This window comes from Elephantulus edwardii, unplaced genomic scaffold, assembly GCF_000299155.1.
Source record: "Elephantulus edwardii isolate Elephantulus edwardi_28Jun2011 unplaced genomic scaffold, EleEdw1.0 scaffold00178, whole genome shotgun sequence".
Lineage (NCBI taxonomy): Eukaryota > Metazoa > Chordata > Mammalia > Macroscelidea > Macroscelididae > Elephantulus > Elephantulus edwardii.
Window position 1 is genome coordinate 6126765 of NW_006399928.1, and position 24888 is coordinate 6151652.

The 24888-nt window shown below is 37.0% G+C and overlaps 2 protein-coding genes across 4 annotated transcripts in view; both read right to left on the reverse strand.

The window, feature by feature from the left end:
* PHKA1 (phosphorylase kinase, alpha 1 (muscle)) overlaps nucleotides 1-9451 on the reverse strand; it is a 742463-nt gene extending 733012 nt beyond the window's left edge. For both annotated transcript variants that reach the window (XM_006895993.1, XM_006895991.1), the window contains exons 1-2: nucleotides 9441-9451; nucleotides 5365-5369 (exon numbers count right to left, since the gene is read on the reverse strand). The gene's annotated coding sequence lies outside the window, so the exon portion shown is untranslated. The remainder of the gene's footprint in view (nucleotides 1-5364; nucleotides 5370-9440) is intronic.
* Nucleotides 9452-17450: 7999 nt separating this feature from the next.
* The window catches only part of LOC102854869 (cysteine-rich hydrophobic domain 1 protein-like), a 227597-nt gene continuing 220159 nt past the window's right edge, over nucleotides 17451-24888 (reverse strand). Inside the window, exons 4-6 of one of the 2 annotated variants that reach the window (XM_006895996.1) lie at nucleotides 21831-21887; nucleotides 21525-21584; nucleotides 17451-17683 (exon numbers count right to left, since the gene is read on the reverse strand). In XM_006895996.1, the coding sequence (XP_006896058.1) occupies nucleotides 17633-17683; nucleotides 21525-21584; nucleotides 21831-21887 (168 nt within the window). In that variant the 3' untranslated portion in view covers nucleotides 17451-17632. The remainder of the gene's footprint in view (nucleotides 17684-21524; nucleotides 21585-21830; nucleotides 21888-24888) is intronic. The other variant, XM_006895997.1, reaches the window with a different exon arrangement.

A 24888-nucleotide genomic window follows, 5' to 3' on the forward strand; every position in this document is an offset into this window, starting at 1 on the left:
GTGTCCTCTGCATAACGCAGGTTATTGATGAGTCTCCCTCCAATTCTGATTTATAGAGATTCACACTCCTGTTCAGAGTTCAGCTTCTCCTTAATTTGCTCAGCATACAGATTTAATAGATATGGAAAGAGAGTAAAACCCTGACACATTCTCTTCTCAATTTTGTACAACAGTCTCCTGATGCAGGTATAGGCTCCGCATGAGCACAATCAAGTGCTCTGACCCTCCTATTCTTCTCAATGTCAGCCACATTTTGTTATGATTCACACAGTCAAATGCCTTTGACGTTATTTGAAAAGAGGAAAAACAATAATAAACATGGTTGAATAATTGAAACTTGTATGTAGTTTGAATGTTGGAAAACTGGAAATTGTTAAAATTAAATGGAATGCTTTTCAACTAGAGGGCTTCATTTATGCTAATTTCTAGCTATGCATATTTCACATTCTTATAGCTAGATTTATAATTATCTATGACTATTGCAAGGGTGATGAATTAGCTTTTCAATAATATTTCAAATATTTGTAACTTAAAATTCTAGATATTAAAATAATTTAAAATACTGTTTACTAGAAAAAATGAAGACTAAAGAATATTTAAAATAAATAATAAAAAGAAATTGAGAAATTATTGCCTTGATCCATTATTTTATACCCAAAATTACTTTAACAGACACAGAAATGGATACACAGAACATGAAATTGTATTATTTTTCATATTTCCAAGTCTACACGTGTATGTATCCTTCCAAATAAATTGTTGTTATGTGCCATTGGAACTTTTAGCTTGGCACCATTGGATCCTGGACGGTAGTTTTGATTTACTGCCTTTGATTTAATTTACAATCAGCTGTGGGTGGAAAGCCTCTTGTGTAGGCAAACAGGATCTGGTGGGTGGGCCTTTGCATTTAAAAGTTGGTTGGTATTAATCGTGTTTGGAAGTGGTGCAGCATATGTTTGTCATTTTGCTGTATAGGATTACTTGAGGTTGCTGTCATACTGAAATCTGTACGACGGGTATGTCAAATTCCAAAAGGATTTCTCATTGTGGACAGGTTTTGGTGGAGCTCCGATTAAAGTAGACTAGGAAGCAAGATGGGTCATCTATGTGCTAAATAAAAGGCTTTTGAAAGACCTATGAACACTAAACAAAGAGGATAATTATTGTAGTGTAGTGGTAGAGCCCAGATTGGAAGTCAGTTGAAATGAAAAAAAAAAATAATTAGTAACAAACATCGTTTAACAGTTGGAACATAGAATGTACATAGCTTGAATGTTGGACATGTTGCTAGAAGGTGCTATTCCTTGGAGAACGACATGATGTTGGGAAGGGAGAAAGGTCGGCAAAGGAAAGGAAGACCCTCAACCAGGTTGACTGATGCAGTGACTGCTGCAGTGGGCTCCTGTGTGTCAGGAAGTGTGAGGATGGTGCAGCATAGAACAGGGTTCAAATCTTTTGTTCATAGGAACACTATGAATCGTGCTCGACTCAACGGCACCTAACAACAACATAACAACAATATGTTACTGAGTAGAAACTAACTTATAGCTGACCCTCTAGCACATTTTTAAAGGTGGAAAATTGCATGGGAGGATATTATTAATTCCCCCATCCCCAGAATAGCTGATGGATCCAAACTGCATGCCCTTTGATCAACAGCACAGCATCTTATCCATTAGACACCCAGAGCTCAAATAAGTTAGCTCAACTAGTTGTTGTTGTTATGTGCCGTCGAGTCGTCTGCGACTCATAGCGACCCTATGCACAACAGCCCTAAACCCTGCTCTATCCTGCGCCAACCGCACGGCCTCTGACACACCCATCCCGATTACCCCAGTCACCGAATCAATCCATCTCATAGAGGGTCTTCCCCTCCTGCGCTGTCCCTCAACCCTCCCAAGCATGATGTCCCTCTCCAAGGACCCGTCCCTCCTGGCAACATGTCCAAAGTATGTCAGACGAAGCCCCAGAATCCTTGCCTCCAAGGAGTAGCTTGGTTTAATCCTCTCCAAGATGAATCTGTTTGTTTTACTGGCAGTCCATGGTACATTCAGCACTCTTCTCCAGCACCAGAGCTCAAAGGCATCAACTCTCCTTCTGTCCTCCCTAGTCATTGTCCAACTCTCTGGTGCATAACAAGCGATTGCAAAGACCATGGCCTGTATGAGGCACACCTTAGTCTCTAGAGAGACACCGTTGCTCCTGAGTACTTTAGAGAGGTCTCTAACAGCAGACTTTCCCATTGCGATACGCTTTTTGATTTCCTGACTGCTGGTGAGAGTGTTGACTGTGGAGCCGAGCAAACTGAAGCTGTGAACAATCTCAATCTCTTCGCCATCCATCCTGACGCTGCCAATTGGTCCAGTGGTGAGAATCTTTGTCTTCTTGACATTGAGCCTCAGTCCATACTGAAGGCTGCAGTCCTTGATCCTCCGCAGCAAGTGCATGAGGTCCTCCTCAGTTTCACCAAGCAGGGTTGTGTCATCTGCATAACGTAGATTGTTAATAGATCTTCCATCAATCCTGATGCCACAATTCTCGTCATAGAGCCTAGCCTCTCGGATAATCTGCTCTGCATACATGTTGAAAAGGTATGGAGAAAAGGTGCATCCCTGGCGTACACCTTTCCCAATTTTGAACCATGCAGTGTTACCCTGCTCTGTTCTGAAAAGAAGGGGGGAAAATAATCAAAACCAAACAGAAGACAAATTCCATCTCACATACTTTGAGCATGTTGCCATGAGGGACTTGTCGTTGGAGAAAGACGTCATGCTTGGGACGCCATGCTTGGGAAGGACAGCACAGGAGAGGAAGAAATGGATTAACACAGTAACTGGGTTAATGAGAGTAGGTGTGTTGGAGACAGTGAGAATGGCTCAGGATAGGTTAGGGTTAAAAGTTATTGTGCATAGGATCTGTATAAATCATAGTGGACTTAATGACACATAACAACTACAACTACTTCAAGCACACACTAATATATTAAACATTCCTCAATTCCTCTATGAATTAGGTCCAGATTATTGTCCTCACTTCAATGATGAGGACATACGATACAAAAGAATCGAGCAACAGAGCTAAGAATTAAGGCAGAAGTGACCTGGGTTTGAATGATACAATCACTTTCTTTTCCACAATTATAAACGTTTTTCAATATATTTTCTCATGGTGTGAAACCCAATAACACACCAAAGCAGATGTTAGATAAGTTACAAAACTTACCACATAAATGCCAAAGTGGCATATCCAATATGGTCATTATTGTCATAGTCATAACTTTTGCCAAGACACCAGTTGGTGCTACACAAATACCACAGAAGCCCACAGACTTTAGTCCTCAATTCGTAAGGAAACAGCATTCATTCTTATCCCTACTGATAATTTGAGATCTAGATTCACTGGGTTTTTTAAGTTCGTGTGATATCAACTAGAAGTCACTTGGCAAATAATGAACTTTTAAATTTTCTGTGCTTTCATCAACAGTAGTAGATCAGAGTATAATAATCGTGATTTTTTTAGCATAAAACAAAATTGAAAGATTTCTAGAATTACAGGTTAGGGAAGCTGTAATTTTTTTTAGAGCTCTAGATTCAACTCAATTTTCTAGATAGAATTTAAATGATATTTGAAAACAATATTAAATCATGTCCTCATCTTGTATGAATGTGACACATTTTTGTTCTTGCTAGGTGCCATCAAAATAAATACTATGTATGCATAGTGACCCTATGAACAACAGATCCAAACCCTGTCCTATCCTGTGCCATCTTCACAATCTCTGACATACTTGAGCCCATTGCTGCAGTCACTGTGTCAATCCATATAATTGATGGACATTTTTCCTTCCACTGGCTCTCCATCTTCTTTGGATGCGTTTTCTCTAAGACATGTTTGTTCTTTTGGCAGCACATGGCATATTCAGTACTTTCCTTCAACACCAAAACTCAAAGGCATCAATTCTTCTGTCATCCTTATTCATTGTCCAGTTCTCAGGTGCTGAAAAAAACACATTTTGAATCAAGGACACCTTGGTCTTTAAACTGACATCTGTGCTCTTAATGATGTGGGAGAGATCCCAGCCAGAAGAAGACTTTCCCAATGCAATACAAACGTGTCCTGATCTCCTGACTGCTGGTACCAAGTGTGTTGATTGTGGATGCAAATAAAATAGTTGACAATTTCAATCTTTTCTCCATCTAACAGGATGTTGTTTACTGTTCGAGTAGTGAGGATTTTTGTTTTCTTGATGTTGAAATGCAATCCATGTTGAAGGCTGTAGTTCTTGATTCTCTGCAGTAAGCGCTCTGCAAGCAAGGTTATGTCATCTGCAGGTTGTTAGTGAGTCTTCCTCCAATCCTTCATAAAGTCTTCTTCATAAAGTCAAGTTTCTTGAATGATGTGCTCAGCATACATATGGAATAGATGGAGAAAGGATACAGCCTTGACACATATCTTTCTTGATTTTAAATCATGCAGTTTCCCCTTGTTCTGTTCAGACAGCAGCTTTTTTTGGTATAGGTATAGTTTTTGAGTGATCACAACTAAGCGTTCTGGAAACCTCATTCTTCTCAATGCTATCCATAGCTTGTGATCCACAGTAAAATGTCCTTGTATAGTCAATAAAACACAAATAGACGTTCTTCCAGTATTCTTTACTGTCAGACAAAATCCATCTGTCACCAGCAATGATGCCATGGCCTCTTCTAAACCCAGCTTGAACTTCAGTAAGTTCTCTGTCAGTGTACCATTCTAGCCATTAATTTCTGCATTCTATTGGATCTTCATTCTTGGGGGGGTGGGAACATATACACTCTCTTCCAGTCAGCTGCCCAGGCAGCGGTCTTCCAACTTCCCTGGCATAGACTGATGAGCATGCCCAGGTTTGTATCTGTTATTTGAAACATGTCAGTTTGTATCGAATCAATTCCTAGGGCCTTCAATTTGAACTTGCACCTGAGTAATTAATGGTATGTCCCATAGTAGGCACCTGGCTTGGATATGAGTCACATTCTCAGGTTACCATCATTAAAGAAAAAAAAAAGAAGATAGCTCAGAATCAGGAAAGAATAATTTGGGGGCAAGATAAAGGTAATGAAGTGAATGTGTATGTGTTTGTATCCTTCAATTGTTTTACTCATGTAATCCATGAACAGGTATTTACAAAACGAACTCCGTATCTGTGGAAAATTTCCCAAGAGTTGACTGTTTTAAGGTGTCAAAGTAATTTGACAACTGTGCCAAAAATTTTTTTAAAAGCAATAATTTATAGGCATGATGATGTTGATATCTACCGGTGAGTCAGTATCAATTTACAGGTGACCCTCCAGTGGGTTTTCAGAAGTGGTAAATCACATGAGAAGAGACTGTCCCTTCTTTCTCCCTCAGAGCAACCGGTGGATTTGAACCATATAGCTTTGGTTTGGCAGTACAACTCTTTACCACTAAGCCACCAGAGCTCTCTAACTTATAGGCACAAGATAATATAATTTAAATGAATTTGAGCATCTTATTATCAAATCAGCAAAAAGTATTCTCATTATGTAAAACCATTCCATTTAATCATGTGTTTACAATCCTTATATCCTTTTAAGGTTCTAATTTGATAGTACACAACAACAACAAGTAAAAAAAATTCCAATGAAATAAAATTTTGAGTCTTTAGGTGCAATTAGTAAATTTTCACTTAAGTGGCCATTTATTTTTAAACAAAAATATTAATGACTCTTTCTAAAGCTCTAATTAATATATATGAAAAAATATCATTTGTTGAAATGCCATTGGACTTTAAATTATGAAAAATAAGAATAAACTTACTAAAATGGTAGAATATGAAAATAAACAGCTTCATTTTTCAGTGTTCAAACATCATAATAATTTTAAGAGTAGGTACAATATATACCTCACTGAGTCTTATTAGTATTAAAGGTCACTTTGTAGAACCTTTACTATTATTCAAAGTATACTAGTTCATGAGTCTGAAATAAGACTTATCTCTATGACACTACTTTTAGTTAAACAACACAGAGATGCATAATGGGACCAATAGCAGCAAGTAGATACTCAGCACACATAGAATGCCTAACCACACAGGAGTACAAGGGTAGCATTTATCTCAATATAAAATTCAGAAGCAATGATGAAAAAAGATGGAGGGCTAGAACAAAACAAAGCAACAAAGTATAGTAATTAATTATTAACTGATGATATTAGATGGCATCAGTTGACTCTGACTCAAAGATTCAATGTGACAGAGTAGATCTGTCCCACAGAGTTTTAAAGACTGTCTTTTCTGTCATGTAACTAGTGAATAGGTTCAAATCACAGAGTTTTCAGATAGCAGCTATATACATTAAATATATATTCATTTAAATATATGTTTAACTATATATGACAAATATAGAATTAGGAGGAGACAAGAAAACATAGTAAATATAACTAAAATATGCTAGTGAGACACCCTCTTGTTCTTGTTGATTGCCATAGAGTCGAGCACAACTCATAGCGACCCTATGAATAAAAAGCCTGAAGCCTTTCTATAACTATCATCTTTTATCAAAGTTCATAGAGTTTCCAGAGGCAAGTTGTTTAGGAAGTAGATGACATTCTTGGGAGAAATGAGAAGAATTAGAACATTAATATTAAATAAGAACTGAAACTCAGAGTGGATGAAGATGAGGTGACACACACTGGTAATCATAGACCTTACTCATTCACTGGAGCCCCAGTTTCCCCTATAAGGGTAAAATTGAAGAGTTAAGAATCTTTCATATTTAGTAGTTATTTAAATGTTTAAAAAGACAATGAGAATAGAGATGCAAAGAAGAAAGCTGAAAATGTTCATAAAGGCAAAGAAAGCTTCATGAAACTTACACATTTTAGAAAATGTGCAGGCTATTTGAGAACCACCACAGCACAAAGGAAATTGGTGTGACAAAGGAATGAAAAAATGACATTCTTCAATTCAAAAACAATTTAACAAAAAATATTTTACTAAGTTGATGTTGTTATGTGCCATCAAGCCAAACATGACAAATGGCGACCCTATTAACAACAGATCTGAATCCTGTCTTATTATTAGAGGCAAGGATGGTGAAGCTTTAGCTCACATACTTTGGGCATTAATTACCACACTGTTTCAGTAATATCATATTTGCTATTGTCAATTTTATTTAAAAAATACAAATCTTCTAAAGCACTCCAAAACATACAACTTGTAATCAGATCCCTCCAAGAAAAACGATAGTTTATAAAGCAGTCATATAAGAGAAAAGAAAGAAAATGGAGTAATTTTGATTGGTGGTATTGTTTTGTGCCACTGAATAGGAATTGATTTATAGTTGACCCTCCAGGAGGTTGTAAATCAGATAGGAAGAGATTGTCCATCTTTTTCCTATGAAGCAACTGGTGGATTCCAAACACCTGCCTTGGGAATGGCAATACACTTCCTTACCACAAAGTCATGAGAACTCCAATGCTCCAATTTTCTGGAAAAACTCTAATACATCAATTTTCTGGGTATACTCCAATACACCAAAGCCACTACTAAAATTTTCTAGATAGTCGAACAAAATATTACGAGCCAACAGGCATACTAAACAACAAAATAATACTTAAAAATAAATTAGTGTTGTTGTTGTTATGTGCCGTTGAGTCGCTTGCGACTCATAGCCACCCTATGTACAACAGCCCTAAACTCTGCTCTGTCCTGTGCCAATCACACTCTCTCTGACACTCCCACGCCGATTTTTCCAGTCACTGAATCAATCCACCTCATAGAGGGCCTTCCCCTCCTGTGTTGTCCCTCCACACTCCCAAGCATGATGTCCTTCTCCAAGGACCGGTCTCTCCTCACAACATGTCCAAAGTATGTTAGATGGAGCCTCAGAATCCTTGCCTCCAAGGAGCCACCCGGTTTAACCCTTTCCAGGACAAATATTTTTGTTTTCCTAGCAGTCCATGGTACTCTCAATATTCTTCTCCAGCACCACAGCTCAAATGCATCAATTCTCCTTGTATAGTCCTTAGTCACTGTCCAACTCTCTGATGCATAACAAGTGATTGTGAAGACCATGGCCTGTATCAGAAGCACCTTAGTCTCCAGAGAGACATCATTGCTCTTCAGTACTTTGGAGAGGTTCCTAACAGCAGACTTTCCCATGGCAATGCGCCTTTTAATTTCCTGGCTACTGGTGCCAAGAGTGTTGACTGTGGAGCCAAACAAACTAAAGCTGTGAACAATCTCAATCTCTTCCCCATCCATTCTGATGCTGCCAATTGGTCCAGTTCTAGACATTGAGCCTCAATCCATATCGGAGGCTGCAGTCCTTGACCCTCTGCAGCAGGTGCTTAGGGTCCTCCTCAGTTTCAGCAAACAGGCTTGTGTCATCTGCATAATGCAGAATGTTGATAGATCCTCCACCAATCTTGACCCCACATTTCTCCTCATAGAGCCCAGCCTCCTGGATAATCTGTTCTGCATACAGATTGAAAAGGTATGGAAATAAGATGCATCCCTGGCATACGCCCTTCCCAATTTTGAACCATGCAGTGTTCCCTTGCTCTGTTCTGACGACTGCCTCCTGGTCCAAGTATAGGTATCGCATTAGAACGATCAAGTGTTCTGGGATTCTCACTCTTCTCAGAGTCAGCCACAGTTTGTTATGATCCACACAGTCAAGTATAATTTAAAATAGTTGTGAGATAAATACTATTGTTACTTGACTCATAATATCATCTTTCCATGTACTCTAGTCCTGTCTCAATATTGTTTACATTTTACTCTTAATTTACTTCTTACTACCTTTGAACAAAATCCAAATGTGATATAAAGATGGCAGAAAAAGTTACTATGATCACCACATGACCAAATGCCAAGTTTATAGAAAAAATAGTATTTTCAGTGTTGATACTTAAAACAATTATTCTATCAGTAGTACTTAGAAATTCTGCACTATGCTGAAACTAATTTCTTAATAAAGTATCAAAATCTGAAATATCAATTTGATGCTATCAGCTGGAACATATATATAAAATTTCTCTGAACTTTAGTTGTAAAACAAGATACTTACAATTCAGTTCAAAGTTTTCAATCTTGTTTATAAAAATACACCTTGAATTTTGCTGCAAAGTTAATAGTACCTAACAAGAACATATTTGTACCTGTTGTTAATGGCTATCAAATTGAATATGACTCATAGAGACTCTATGAACAATAGAATTGAACCCTGCCCTATGCTATCCTATGTCATCTTCATCATCCGATAAACTAGAGCCCTATGAAACAGGCACTTTGTCAATCCATCTTGTTGGGATACCTATAAACTATAAATTAATAGAGATTTTGTATAGTTGGGTGGCTTAGGGAAAATAGTGTTTGTTATACAAAAGTAGAAAAGACTTTTGCAAATAATTTTTTCATGTATCTTAAGAGCTTTTTTGACTTTGAGAAATATTTAGAACAGAAGGATGATAATCATTAGTAAAAATCATGCCTGAGAAATACTCCAGATGTCCAGGTAAGAAAGTGAGTGGTGTACATTACATAGATCTCCTCTCAGAGTCTGCAGAATTTTGACTTCTGCATAAAATTGTTGACTTGAGCTTTTCTCTGTTTCCAGAGGTTTGATTATGTTTCTCTTCATATAATACCTTGGTCAAGTAGTTCTTTTTAGTTAAGAAAAATCACTAAAGATTTTGCTACTACCACTCTTCTCTATTAGTGATACACATATTTACTAAATTCATTTGGTTAAAATATATGCTCCTACACCTAAAGCCAAAGAAGAAATTAAAAATTTTTACCAAATCTTATAGCCCATGATTGACTGAACTTGCAATCAAGATGTGTTAATCATAACTGATGACTGGAATGAAAAAATTGGAAACAATGAAGAAATAGTAATTAGAAAATATGGTTTTGGTGATGGAAATTAGGCTAGAAACAGAATGACTGAATTTTGTATTTTCATTGCAAATACCTTTTTAAAAAATCGCTGTTGGTGGGAGTGTAAAATGGTGCAACCACTGTGAAAGGCGGCATGACACTTTCTCAAAAAGTTGCAAATAGAGATACCATTTGACCCAGCGATTCTACTACTGGGAATATACCCCAAAGAGACCATAACTGCCATCCAAGCAGATATATGCACACCCATGTTTATTGCAGTTTTTTTTTTTGCAGCTTTGTTCATAATAGCAAGGATTTGGAAACAACCCAAGTGCCCATCAACAAACGAATGGATAGAGAAGCTGTGGTATAGTCACACAATGGAATACTACGCCACATTGAAAAATAAGGAACTCATGCAATATTATTCAAAATGGGTGACCCTGGAGGACATTATGCTGAGTGAAATATCTCAGTCACAAAAGGACAAATACTGCATGGTGCCACTGTTTTAGAATGGGACTGATATCAGGGTTGGGGTAAGACTGAGAAAAACTGGATAAATTATGTATACTGCATTGAAACAGATGAGGGAGAGAATAATTTAAAAGCGATATATGATAGGGTATTATAGTTATCACAAGAGTCCAGAATTAAGGGTGCATAGTGGAGTGTACCTGGGGCTGTGGGAGGGGTGCGGGTGGATTGTATACCAAATAAAGAATTTTTCTTTTGCTTTTTCAAAGAGAGGAGCAAACTGGGGTGGGGTGGCGGTCGGGGGGAGAGCTAGGCAGGGAGGAAAGTGCAACAATGAATGAATAAAAATCCTGTCTCTGCAAACTTTCATTAAAATCAATCTTAAAAAATCACCCCCCCCCAACCCATAAACGGTGACTTTACACATCAACCTCACCTGATGGGCTGCATAAGAACTAGATTGACTACATCTGTGGAAGGAATCATTGGAAAAATAATAAATATCATCCGTCAAAACTAGGACAGGGTCAGACTGTGGGTCAGACCATCAATTACTTATGTGCAAGTTCAAACTGAGGCCAAAGGAAATTAAAACAATCCATGAGAACCAAAATATGATCTTTAATCTAGTCCATCTGAATTTTAAAATCATCTTAAGAATAGGTTTGAAGCATTGAATACCAATGATCAAAGACCAGATGAGTTGTGGGAGAGTATCAAGGATATCATCCATTAAGAGAACAAAAGGTCATTACAAAGACAGTGAAGAAAGAAAAAAAAAACAACAAAACAAACCCAAACACCATAATGGATGTCAGAAGAGACTCTGAAGATTGCACTAGAGCATTGAGAAGCCAAAACAAAGGGATAATTTTCCAAAGTAAATTAGCTGAACAGAAGACAAAGCAAAATGTTATAATGGAATGTGCAGAGAGCTGGAATTGGAGAATAGAAAGAGAAGAACTTTCTCTGCATTTTTTCAAGCTGAGAGAACTAAAAAGCAAATTTAAGCCTCAAGTTATAATATTGAAAGATTCTATAGGCAATATAGCACCAGCAGCTGGGGACATCTCCATAGTACTGAAAATTTTTTTTGCAAATAATTTTAAACATGTATCAAATAATGTCTCTTTTCCCCTTCCATTTTCTTGGTTAAGGACAAGTGGGTTCTAAATTAGTTCTAAAACCTTAACGTGGCTTAAAACTGTAAAAAATTGAACTTCTCATGCATTATGTTTTATAAAATTAATCACCATTGGACCTTACCCATCATTTCCATCTTTTCTCCCAGATCCTTCCCACTTACTTCCCTTTCTCCTTCCATCCACCAGACTGTGCAACCCTGTGTTTTCACCCCTACCTATCCTCACCCCCTCTGCTCCCACTCCTTCCCCTCACTGAGTAAACATACATGTTTTACTAGTTATCCTTCTATTTTTGCAGTAAGTCTTATGCAGTATTTGTCCTTATGAAACTGCATTAGTTCACTCAGCATAATGCTCTCCAGCCCCTCCCAAGTAGTATTTTTCAAAAGCTAGTAAGTGCTGCATAGTATTCCATTGTGTGAATGTACCACAGTTTCTCAATCTATTCAGTTGTGATTAGACATCTGGTCTGTTTCTGTTTCTATGTTCTTGCTATGAACACTGGTGTACAGATCTGTTTTTGTCTCAGTTCTAATTTTGGGGGGGGTATATTCCTAGTAGTGGATTAGCTAGGTCGGTTTCTATGTTCAACTTTTTGAGGAAATGCCAAACTGTATCCCAGAGTGGTTGTACCATTTTACAACCCCAATTACAGTGTCTGAGAGTTCCCACCTCTCAACATCCTCTCCAACATTTATTGCTTGCAGTCCTACTAAACTTTGCCATTGCTACTGGGGTAAGATAGTATCTCATTGTGGTTTTGATTTGCACCTCTCTTATTGCCAGTGACTTTGAGCATTTATTCATGTGTCTGTGGGCCACCTGAATGTCTTCTTCTGTGAAGTCTTTCCATGTTTTTTGCTCATTTTGGAATTGCATTATTAGTCTTTTTCTTCTTGAGGCCCAGGAGTATTCTTTAAACTTTTATTATGAGACCCTTGTCTGTGATGGTATTGCCAACTGTTTGTTCCCAGTCAGCAGGCTTTCTTTTCACCCTGTTGGAAAAAAGTTTTTGATGAGCACAGAGATTTAATCTTTAGAAAGTCTCATTATCAATTTTATGCTCTCCGGATTGTGCATTTCTGGCTGTATTTTGCAGTCTCCTTATATACCATTTGTCTCTTATGACCTTTAGGGTTTTGCACTTTACTCCAAGGTCTCTGATTCACCTTGAGTTGATTTTGGTATGGTGTGAAATGTGGATACTGTTTCAGCTTTCTGCAGTTAGCAGTCCAGTTTAGTCAGTGCCATTTATTGAAGAGGTTGTCATTTCCCCATTTGATAGACTTTCTTTCCTTTCTGGGTTATCAGTTTTGTTCCATTAGTCTATGTACCTGTCATTGTACCAGTACCATGCTGTTTTGGTTACTACCACTGTGTAGTAGCTTCGAGGTCAGGGAGTCCTATGCCGCTCACTTAATTTTTTCCCCCAGAAGTGCTTTGCTTTTTCTGGGTCTCTTTCCTCTCCAAAAAGTTTTATAATTTTCTTTTCGATCTCCTTGAAAAATGAGTATGGTATCTGTATTGGGTTTGCATTGAACATGTAGATTGCTTTTGGTAGGATTGTTATTTTCACAATATTGAGTCTTCCTATCCATGAACAGGGAACATTTTTCCATTTATTTAGGTCTTTTTGCGTCTTGCAGAAATATTCTGTAGTTTTCTTTGTACAGGTCTTTGTGTCTCTTGTTAGGCTCACTCCTAAGTATCTCGATTTGTGGTTGGTTATTACAGATGGTATTGCTTGTGAAATACAATGTGAATGGAGAATATTGTGAAACACAATGTATATAAATTTTGTAAACAAACCAATCAAAAAAAGAAACTGAAGTAACCAAAAGTTACTAAGAAACTGAGGGGGGAGAAAGAAAATGTACAGGAATAAAAATATTAGTAAATAAAAAAAGTAGCCCAAATAGTCATCAACAAATGAATGACTTGAGAAGTTGTGGTACATTCACACCATGGAATACTGTGTAGCACCATGGGCAATAATTTAATAAAATACTATGCAACTTGGGAGAGACTAGTGATCATTTTGCTGAGTGAAATAGTCACATAGGGACAAATATTATATAAGGCCACTCTTTTGAAAATAGGAAGATAACTAAGATATGTATAAATGTTCAAAAAAGGAAAGAGAAGAGGGGACAGAAAAAGGGGAATGGGAAAATCACTAGGATAGCAGAGATGAAGTAACGAGAAAGGTTCAATGGGGGCTTAAAAAGGGTGATAATAGGCATAGAGCAATGGTAATTAATTATATAAAATATAATGATTGTATAAAATACAAAGTACATGTACAAAACACAATGTATATGAATATGTATATTCAAACCAATAAATTTTTTTTAAAGAGAAAAAAAATCTTGACCTTGTGTATGGAGACATGATTATCCTCTTCACTAGAAAGAATTAAAAATGTTTACTAAAAGAAAAATAAGATGATAAGCTGTTGATTTAATTTTAGCACTGTGATTTACAAATAATGTCCATTGTTGTTACATGCATTGAGTCGCCTGTGACTCACAGCAATCCTATGTACAACATCTCTGAAGCCTACTGTCCTGAGCCAGTTTCACTGACTCACACCTACCCCCATTGTCCTAGTTACTGTATCAATCATCTCATCCGGGGTCATCTCCTGTGCTGTCCCTCCACCCTTCCAAGCATGATGTCCTTCCCTAAATACTGGTCCCTCCTGGCCACATGCCCAAAGTATGTGAGATGGAGCTTCAAAATCCTAGCCTCTAAGGAGAAATTTGGTTTTATTCTTTCCAAAACAGACCTGTTTGTTTTCTTGGTGGTCCATGGTATGTTCAGGACTCTTCTCCAGCATCACAAATCAAAGGCATCAATTTTTCTTCCATTATCCTTATTCATTGTCCAGCTCTCTTGCACAGCAAGTAACTGCAAAGACCATGGCCTGGATCAGGTGCATCTCAGCCTCTAGACTAACATCATTGCTTCTCGGTACTCTGGAGAGGTCCCTGACAGCAGACTTTCCCAGCGCAATTTATCTTTTGATTTCCTGACTGCTGGTGCCAAGAGTGTTGACTATGGATGGAGCTGAGCAAACTGCAATTGTTAACTTCATCCTCTTCTCCATCTATCATTGTGCTGCCCAGTGGTGAGAATCTTTGTCTTTGTGAATTGATGTGATATTAAACTTTAATTACAGAAAAATTTTAAGTACTGAAAGAATAAAAGTTTGGTGTGTCCCTCATCTAAACTAAGAAAAATATCCAAATATCAGTGAAGTTTGGAAGCAGGAGTGGCATCCACTTCTGAAATAGCTTGCCTCCAGAAACTCTATGAACAGTGCTCAGGTCTTTCGTTCATAGGATCGCTATGAGTCACATATGACTCAATGGCACCTAACAACAACAACAACATCAATGGAGTGGACACATGATTAATTTATAAACTAAAAATGCTTTTCTTTCTCTGCTAGTGGGGAAGGACTCTGGGTCCTGGTTGGCTCACTGGACGCCTTTTGATGGGAGCCAAGGGGAACCTGAAGTATGGGTGGATCTGTGGCCATGTTTTATCTGATTATTATTATTTTTGAAATGAACACTTTGTTACAGCACTCTTCTGTTATTTCTCTGTATTGAAGTAACTATGGATTGCTGTGATACTGAACGTTGTGCCATTGGTCTGTCAAGTGCATAATGGTTACATATGGTTGACAATATCTGGTTAGCTAACAGATTAAGACAGGCTTGGAAGCAGGAGTGGCATCCACTTCCTAAACATGCCTGTGGAAACTCTATAAACTTAGAGAAAGGACAATACTTATAGAACAAAGTTAAAGTCTTTTGTTTATGGGGTTAGTAATAGATAGTACTTAACAACAACAACAACAACAACAACAATCTATGTTGCAAAGTCCTTGTCTTCCATTGTGGACTTCCATTGGCTGGTTGCTGTATGATGGCACTCTTGTTTTGGTTGAGGGTCTGTGTAGATTGTTTTCTTTCTTTAAGCCTTGTGTTTAGAGTCAATAAGACCTCCAGGAGGACACTTGAATTTCAGGTCAAGGCCTTGTCTCCATTTTGGTAACTGGGTAGACTGACCAGACTCTGTAAGATGGGCTCTCCTGTTTTGGTTAAGGGTCACTGTGGACTGTTTGGGTGTTTGTTTTTTGTTTGTTTGTTTGATGTGTCAAATGTGATAATGGTTACCCATGGTGGACAGTATTTGGTGGAGCTCCCCAAATAAAACAAGTTTGGAAGGAGTGACACCCACTTCCAGAACAGCTTGCCTCTGGAAACCCTATGAACTTTGAGAAAAGATGGAAGCTATATAAGTGTCCAGGTCTTTTGTTCATTTAACAACAACAACAACAGCATAGAGAGATCAGTTGGCCTAGTGACTCTAGTCTGTGGCCCTCAGGCCTGTTTCTAATTGTTTTTGGTCAAACATTCTTCTAGGTCGCGTAGCCCTTGTCAGAGGTAACTCGTAGTTGCTGTGATGCTGAACACTGTGACAATGACGTGTCAAATGTGAGAATGGCTACCCATGGTGGACAGTGTTTGGTGGAGATTCCCTATTAAAACAAGCTTGGAAGTAGGAGTGGCATCCACTTCCAAAACAGCTTACCTCTGGAAACCCTATGAACCTGGAGAAAGGAAGAAAGTTATACAAGTGTCCAGGTTTTTCATTCATAGGGTCGCTATGAGTTGCCTATGACTCGACGGCACTTAACAACAACAACAACAACAACAACAACAACCACCACCAAAGTACTTTTGTCTAAACTTGTTTTTCTTTTCTCCTTAATAATATCCAAACATTTAATATCACAAAAAGACATGTTAGATTTTTTGTGTGTGTGAATAAACCACTATATCTTCTATGGATGTACCTTCTCAGTTTGCTCCATTTCCCAAATAAAAATACCAGAAATTCAAAAGGGTGTTAGAAGCGGTTTTCATGGGAGTCTTGGCATCAATTAGAACATCTTAAATCTCCATAAAGTGCCTGAGTGTATATATTGTAAAATGAGAAAGAGGAAATATAGGTAAAATAAATGAAGGATAGTGGAGTTAGAAAATATGCCAAACACGAAAAGAATTATTTAGGAAATAAAAGTGATGGACAAAAACGGGATTGCTGGACTGAAAAAAAGAAGAAAGCATTTTTCCAAAGATAAAGCTAAGGAGGCAGATAGGAGTAGGAAAGATTAATGGAAGTGATAATCATGGAGAAAAACTGAGAACAGTCTGATTAGAATTAATGACATAAAATAAAATATGTGTAAATGGTTAAATGGAACATCAGTTTGCTCTATAAACTTTTATTCAATTCACAATAAAAAAAAATTTAAAAACCAGCAGGAAGGTTCTTGGTTTTAGGTGCAATGAATATTTAAGATAATAAATTTAGCTTTAATACAGTAATATTTCATATCTGACACTTATTATAATTTTGCCATAAAATGACATATTAACAGTAAACACATTCAAAGGGATGCTTACAAACTTCATTAATATTAAAATCTATGCAGAATTGTTTTCATTAAAAATATTATATTCTGTTAACCAAGGCATACTATATTTTATATTATGCAAAGAAACGATATTTACAAGTCTTTAGGGGTTTAAATATCTTATAGATTAACATAAATAATAATCTAGCAAAGTGCAGGAAAACTAGTGCTAGTATTTGTTCTTTAAAAGTAGATTAGAGCAAAAACATTTCTAAAAGCTACCAAAAGCTTATTTAAACATATCCAGTAAATGATTATAAAGTGTAAGTAGCCTAGAAAATGACACATAGTTAAAAACAGTATGAAAACTACAAGGCAGGAGCATGCTAGAACAAATTTTGGGTTTTTTAATACATCAGCAATGATGTTTTATCATTAGTGGTAACTACATATGTGTGCATATTTATTTAAAAATTAAAAGTGCAAAACATAACCCTCATTTAACATGAAAAAGATGTGTAAATTTTCTTCTTAAACCAACACAAAAATGCAGGGAGAATATTCTATCTTTATACAGAATAATTTGAAAAAGAACAAAACAAAAAGAGATCATCTTCATTCCAAAAATCACCTACAAGGCACTAAGGGTAGGAGATGACAGCTAATACAGGAGTGACTGAACATAATTCCTCAGTCAGGTCGGAATATGGGATATTTTGGTAAGAATTCTATTAGTATTACCTGTAAAATAAAAACAAAGACATATTAATAAAATTACATTCATTTAATTTAATTTATATATAGCCTAGAATGTCTACAATCATTTCTCATAGGACTACACTTGGATCCAGAGCTATTAAGTAAATGAGATATATGAAATAATTATATGAAGAACTTACCACAACTTATTTTTAGATTTGAAATGAAATTAAATTGGTAAATACAACCACTAACTATAACTAATAGCTTTTATGGCCTGATTTACAAGAAGGCCAGAAGGTCTTATTATGTTAACAGAAAGGGTGTGATGCTCAGGTATAGATTGGAGGATGGAGAGGCAAAACATAACCTTCAACAAAGGACATAAACTTGAAGAGAAAGTCTTCCTCAAACTTGTCCTTCTAGGTTAACAGGATACAGAACTCCAGTCTGATAAGGAGGTTAGGAAGCTGCCAAGCTAACCTTAAAAGTGGCATCTCTCTAGTAGTTCAAACCTACCAGTGGGTTCATGGGAGAAAGATAGTCTCCTACTCTCAATTCATTGTAATTGTGTCAGAACCAACTCATAGCTGACCCTCTATGTGGCTTTTGGAAGGCTGTAAATTACATAGGGATGGAATAACAATTGCCATGTTACAGAAAAAAAGATGATGCCCTGGATGTGCTCACAGCCATGCTGTGCTAAGAAATCTGGAAGACAGTAACCTGGTCAACTGACTGGAAGAGATCCATATTTGTTCTCATTCCCAAAAAAGGTGATGAAATAGAATGTGGAAACTATTGAACAATATCATTAATATCATATGCAAGAAAAATTCTGCTGAAGATTTTTTTAAATGGCTAGAATAGTACATTAACAAAGAACTACCAGAAATTCAAGCTGAATTTAGAAGAGATCATGGCCCAAGGTATATATACCACTGCTGATTTTGGAGGGATCTTGGCTGAAAACAGATAATATTAGAAGGCCATCTATCTGTGTTTTATTGACTAAGTAAAGACATTTGGCTGTGTGGATTATAACAAATTATAGCTAACCTTGAGAAGAATGAGAATTCCAGAACATTTAATTGTGCTCTTGTGAAAGCTATACCTAGACCAAGAGTCCGAACAAAGCAAGTAAACATTCTAAGATTTAAAGGAAAGATGTGCATCAGGGCTGAATCCTCTCTCCAAATCTATTCAATCTGTATGCTGAGTAAATTATTTAAAAAGCTGGATTCTATGAAGAATGCTGCATCAGAATAGAAAGAAGACTCATTAACAACCTGGTTAGGCAGATGACACAACCTTGCTTACTGAAAGTGAGGAGGACTGTAAACACCTGCTGCAGACTATGGCCTTCAATAAGGATTACATCTTAACATCAAGAAAACAAAGATCCTCACCACTAGGAGAATAGGCAACATCATGAAAGATGGAGAATGGAGGGAGCTCTGGTGGCCTAGTGGCAAGACGCTGCATGGCAATCCCAGAGGTATGTGGCTCAAATACACCATATGCTCTGCAATCTCCTCCTGTACCAGTCAGATCTGATTTGACAGTACATGTAAAAATAATACAATTAAAAAAAAAGATGGAGAATGGACTGAGGTTGTCAAAATTTTCATCTTACTTATTATCCTTGGTACTAAGAGTCAAGAAATCAAAAGATGTGTTGCACTGGAGAAATCTGCTGCCAAGGATGTTTCCAATGTGCTAAAGAGTAATAATGTAAATTTAAAGACTAAGGTGCATCTCTTCCAAGCTATGGGTCAAATACTTCCTACACATCTGAAAGTTGGACAACAAGTAAGAATGGCAGAAGAAGAAGTGATGCTTTTGAGTTGTGGTGTTCAAGAAGAGTACTGAGTATCCTATGGCCTGTCAAAAGAACAAACAAATATGTCTCATAGAAGGTGCAACGAGGATGTTGCTTACAGGAAAAGATGAGGAAAGTTTTTATCACATACTTTGAGTATATTGTCAGGAGGGGCAAAATCAATCATGCTGCAAAAGTTGGAGGGTTAGAAAAAGAGAAAGACTCTCAACAAGGTAGACTGACACAGAGACTGTAACAATGAGCTGGTGCATAGACGAGATTGACGATGTCAATTACTTCATCTTATTTAACACTCATGGTAACAGCAGTTAAGAATTTTTTTTTTAAAGTGTTGCATTGGGAAAATCTGCTGTCAAGGATCTCTCTCCAAAGTGCTAAAGATAAATGATGTCAATTTAAAGACTAAGGTATGCTTAATCCAGGCCATAGTATTTTCAAGTGTTTTTTATGCATCTGAAAGTTAGACAATTAGAAAGGACGAGAAAAGAAGAAACAATGCCTTTTAACTGTGATGTTAGAAAATAGTATAGAAATATCCCATGGACTGCCAAAAGAACAAACAAAAATGTCTTGCAGAAAGTGTAACCAGGGTTTTCCTTGCAGGCAAGAATGGTGAAAATTCAGCTCATATATTTTGAGCATGTTATTAGGAGGGGCAAGATTTTGTTTTAGTGTTTTATCCATTGTAGATTTTAGATTTATGGTCATTTGTACTTTTATCCTAAAACTATTCAAAGGAGAGAGACCTCATTGTGAGATCCCAAGGCCACTTGGGAGATTACCCCTTGACCTTTGGGTCAGCAGTATAGCACATTTATGAGCTAGGCCACAAGAGCTCCTTCAAAGAAGAGAGAAATATCACAAAAATCTTTATAAGATGCAAACAGAATGCTATATTATTAAATATATATTACCATATGAATACAGGCTATGGTCTTTGCAATCACTTGTTATGCATCAGAGAGCTGGAAAATGACTAGGGAGGTTAGGAGAATTGATGCAGGCCATGGTCTTCGCAATCACTTGTTATGCATCAGAGAGCTGGACAATGACTAGGGAGGTTAGAAGGAGAATTGATGCCTTTGAGCTGTGGTACTGGAGATAAGTATTCAATGTACCATGGACTACTAAGAAAACAAACAAATTCATCCTGGAGAGGATTAAACCAGGCTGGTTCTTGGAGGCAAGGATTCTGAGGCTTCGTCTGACATACTTTGGACATGCTGTAAGGAGGGAGAGGTCCTTGGAGAGAGATATCATGCTTGGGAGCGTGGAGGGACAGCGCAGGAGGGGACGATCCTCTATGTGGTGGATTGATTCAGTGACTGGGGTAATCGGGATGGGTGTGTCAGAGGTAGTGTGACTGGCACAAGACAGAGCAGGGTTTAGGGCTGTTGTATATAGGGTCGCTATGAGTTGCAAGCGACTCGACAGCACATAACAACAACATTACCATATCAGCAACCTGCGCATGGATTAATATACTTTTAAATATTAATGATGCTGACTTTATCACACTAAATATATGTGAATCTATGTTTTAGGACTAACACTGTGTAATATTCTTTAATAAAAATGAGAACCCATAGCTAATTCACTCAAAGTAATGACCAGAGAAGGACAAAAAGAGGCAGTGTGAAAGGAATGCAGAAATCAAAGGTCAATTCATACTTTACGCATGTCTATACAAAATTTTGTTTGAAATATTTTGTTTAGCAGTGGCTAGTCTCATCACTGTATGCTAAAGTCCGCATCTGTTTTAAAAGGAGACTAGGGTATTGTAATGCTTATAATTGAAGTATATTAGTTGATATTTTTCTAAGATTTAACATATTGCTAGCTTTCAAGATATTTTATGTTGGCAACAAATTTAAAGAAGGCAAATTTTTAGGTTCTAACATATAGGACTTAATATAAATAAACTTAACATAAATAACATACAGGAAAAAAGGTAGAAAAAATCTTACAAATGACAAAGAAAAGGAAGTATCATATTCAGGATGAAATCTAAATAATATAATGAAACAGTTTCATACTTACATACTCCATCATATTGTTAGTTTCACATTTCCTTTTAGTCAACTTCCAGTGCAAAGCAAGCTAAAAAAATTAAAATTAGGAATTTTTTATATCATGTTATTTTAATTACAATATCTCATTCTAACAATCACTGAAAACAATAAGGAACAAATATAAAACATAACACTTAAATCTTTGTAAAGAATATATATTTTAAAAGTATTATGTCTCTAAACCATTCCTATATTGGCCTTAAACATTTCAACTTATCACTAATTAAAAATAAAAATATATAAATAGGATACTTGTTTGCTTCATCTTTCTTACCTTGTGATATAATCTGTTATTTTCCCATTCTAATAACTTCTGAATTGATCTTCTGCTCTGAGAGAAAGAATTTGTTACAGATCAGTTGATGTAAATTGTGTGCATATATATTTTTCTGATTATTCATAATATATCATATCATATCATATCATATCATATCATATCATATCATATCGTTTTCCACAGAAATTAGGAAAAAAGCAATATAGAGAAAAAGAGAATACCCCAAAGAGACAAGATAATTACTACTATATGCACATAACCCTCACAGGATTTATCAGCATAAATTTTAACTATTGGTTTGCAGAACTCAAATCACAGAGTGGAAGACTCTCAGCAATGGATTGACATAGTGAGGATGGTACAGAATAGGACAAGATTCAGATGTTTATAGGGTTTATAGGGTTGCTATGAGTCATAGTCTACTTGATGGCACCTAACAACAACAATAATAATTTATAAGGCAGGAAACCAAGACTTAGCAAAGTTACTCACCCTGAACCAGCAACTGTTGCTAACACGTTCGAACCAGGCACTATCATTCCAGAATCCATCCTCCAAACTACTCTCTGAAGTAGAGACTTCAGAGACCATGTGACTGTGATTGTAATCACCAGGCTGCACTGCATCTGTGTTGTGATTTTTTAATTTTTTAAATTTATTGTGATTTGAATGAAAATTTACAGAAAAGATTAGGTTTTTATTCAATTACACATACACTTTTTCTTTATAACATTAATCATAAAACCCACAATGTAATCATATTTCCCCACTTCTTCCCTATAATTCTCATTTCTGTAACCTTTCTTCCTATCCCTTCCTACCTTCAGGGCTTTATCATTGGATAAATGCTGCTCTTTTTACCATGTATGGTTAGCTATTTTAAGAAGTAGATGCCTAACTGGTGTTACTGGTCTCTTGTTTTAGGGGACACTCTGGTGATGCAGTCTTTATCTGGTTGTGCAATCCAAAGGCGGAGCACATCTTTCAGTTTAAATACACTAGCAGCTCCACGGGAGAAAGTTGAGTAGTCTCCTCTTGTTATGATGGATGGTAGCTATGAGTCAGAACCAACTCAAGGGCAGTCAGCTGAATTGTTATTAAAGATTTGTCTGTTGTTTGGCTCAAAGCTGAGCCACAAGGGTGAGTTTTGTTCTATGGATCATAGTCTCTGGGGTTCCATAAGTTGCTATTGGTTCAGTGAGACTGGAATTTGTTATCTGTTTTAATTTTGTTCTATATTTCTCCCTACTCAGTCCAGAATCTTTGACTGTAAGCCCTTTTAGAGTATTCAGTGGTGGTAGACAGGTACCATCTAGTTATTCTGGTCTCAAGGTTGCACATCCTTCCTTGATGTCTTTGAGTTTGGAAACTGATTATGGCAAAACTTGGTGTCTTTCTTTTGTCTGTACTTTTTGGAGTTCATGGAGATTCTTGAATTCCTATTTCTTCATTTTTAATAATATCTGGTAGATTTCTTCCAGCAAATTTCCAACAATTTCCTGATAGGGTTGGTATGTTTTTTAAAAATTGTTTGTTTCTGTTCTTGAATTCCAGTCACATCTATGTTATTTCTCTTGATGGTACCTGTCAAAAAAAAGAGCAAATGGTACATGGGGGCACAGGGCTGTGAAATGTCTCTCTGAAAGGGCCAGAGGGAGTAAGACTAGTACAATCCTCACTGCCCCAGAGCAGAAAGCAGATAAAGAGCCTATAATCCAGCCCCATGGTGCCTCTAGAGCCACACCAATGGTAAGAGGTATATTTATTTGTTGTTGACACACAGACTCACAGTTGTGGTACTGAAAATGGGATTTATTAGGGAATTAAGTTGGAGAGTGGGAGAGGCAAATAATATAACCCAAAACAAGTCCAGGATTTAGCCCAAGTTCCAATCCCTCAATTAGTCCAGACTGTGGTTTCAGTTCAGCAGTTAAATCTAAATCACCCAGTAAGGTTTGCCTCAGAGCAGTTATAAGTCGCTTCTTCTTTTAGCATCTGCCAAGAACTACAAAAACTTTAACTGTGGCCAGCACAAATGAAAGAAGCCTTGGGCCACACTTTGCCACAGTTTCTCCACAGCAATGCCACAATCTCTCTGCCACCATCACCAGGGTCTCTCTCTTACCAGAGTCTTGTTCCAGTTTCCCTCAAGTCTTGCTGTAACAAATCTTGCTCCCCAGTGTGGGAAACAATCCTTCTCTTATCCTAGTACCACAGGTGTTGATGATTTGCAAGACCATGCTGATGTGCAAGACCAAGTGTCTTCAGTTAAGGTAGCTTGTGACTAGAAAGGACTAACTGCAATGGCTTAAAAAAAGCCATTTTTCAGGCTAACAAGACAGTGCCATATATAATTCTTTTGCTTTATTCTCCTTCCTTCTTTTTTAGAATTATTCTACAAACAGATTTATACTGCATTTCACTAATTCTGTGTTCTATTGATTAAATTATCTTTTGTTACTTCATATGTTTTTTTAATTCTGAAATATAGTCATAACACTCTGAATTTTAATTAGCTGTTTTGTATGGCCTCTAATTTTACATTTCATTTTTCAATTTGGTCTCGTACTATGTGGTTTGAATTGAAAAAAAATCTTCTGGAGTTTTATCTGTTTTCCTTTATCTTCTGTGGCATTAATTTAAAAGTTGGCTGTTCGGGTTTTTTGTTTGTTTTTTTTTTTTAGCCATTAGTTAGTCCCTTTGGTCTCCAGCTACCTTATCTGCTGACACGTGGTCTTGCAAATCAGCATGGTCTTGCTAATCATCAACAACTGAAGCAGCAATATAGAGAGCACAATCCACACTAGAGGGTGTGTGAAAACACTAATACAGGAGCGGCAGTGTGACTGTGGTTAAGCTTACTGCATCGAGCCTGGCCCGTTGCTCATCATTTTCTACAAAACACCCAGCATGCATACCTACAGTCATGTGAGCCATTCCACTGAGGGTGTCTGAGTCCCTGGAGGACCTTCTAGAAAATCTTCAAACTCATAGGACATACAGGAATGGGGGAACAGAGCCACAGATGGAGATGTTAAAAGAAAGTATGGACCTA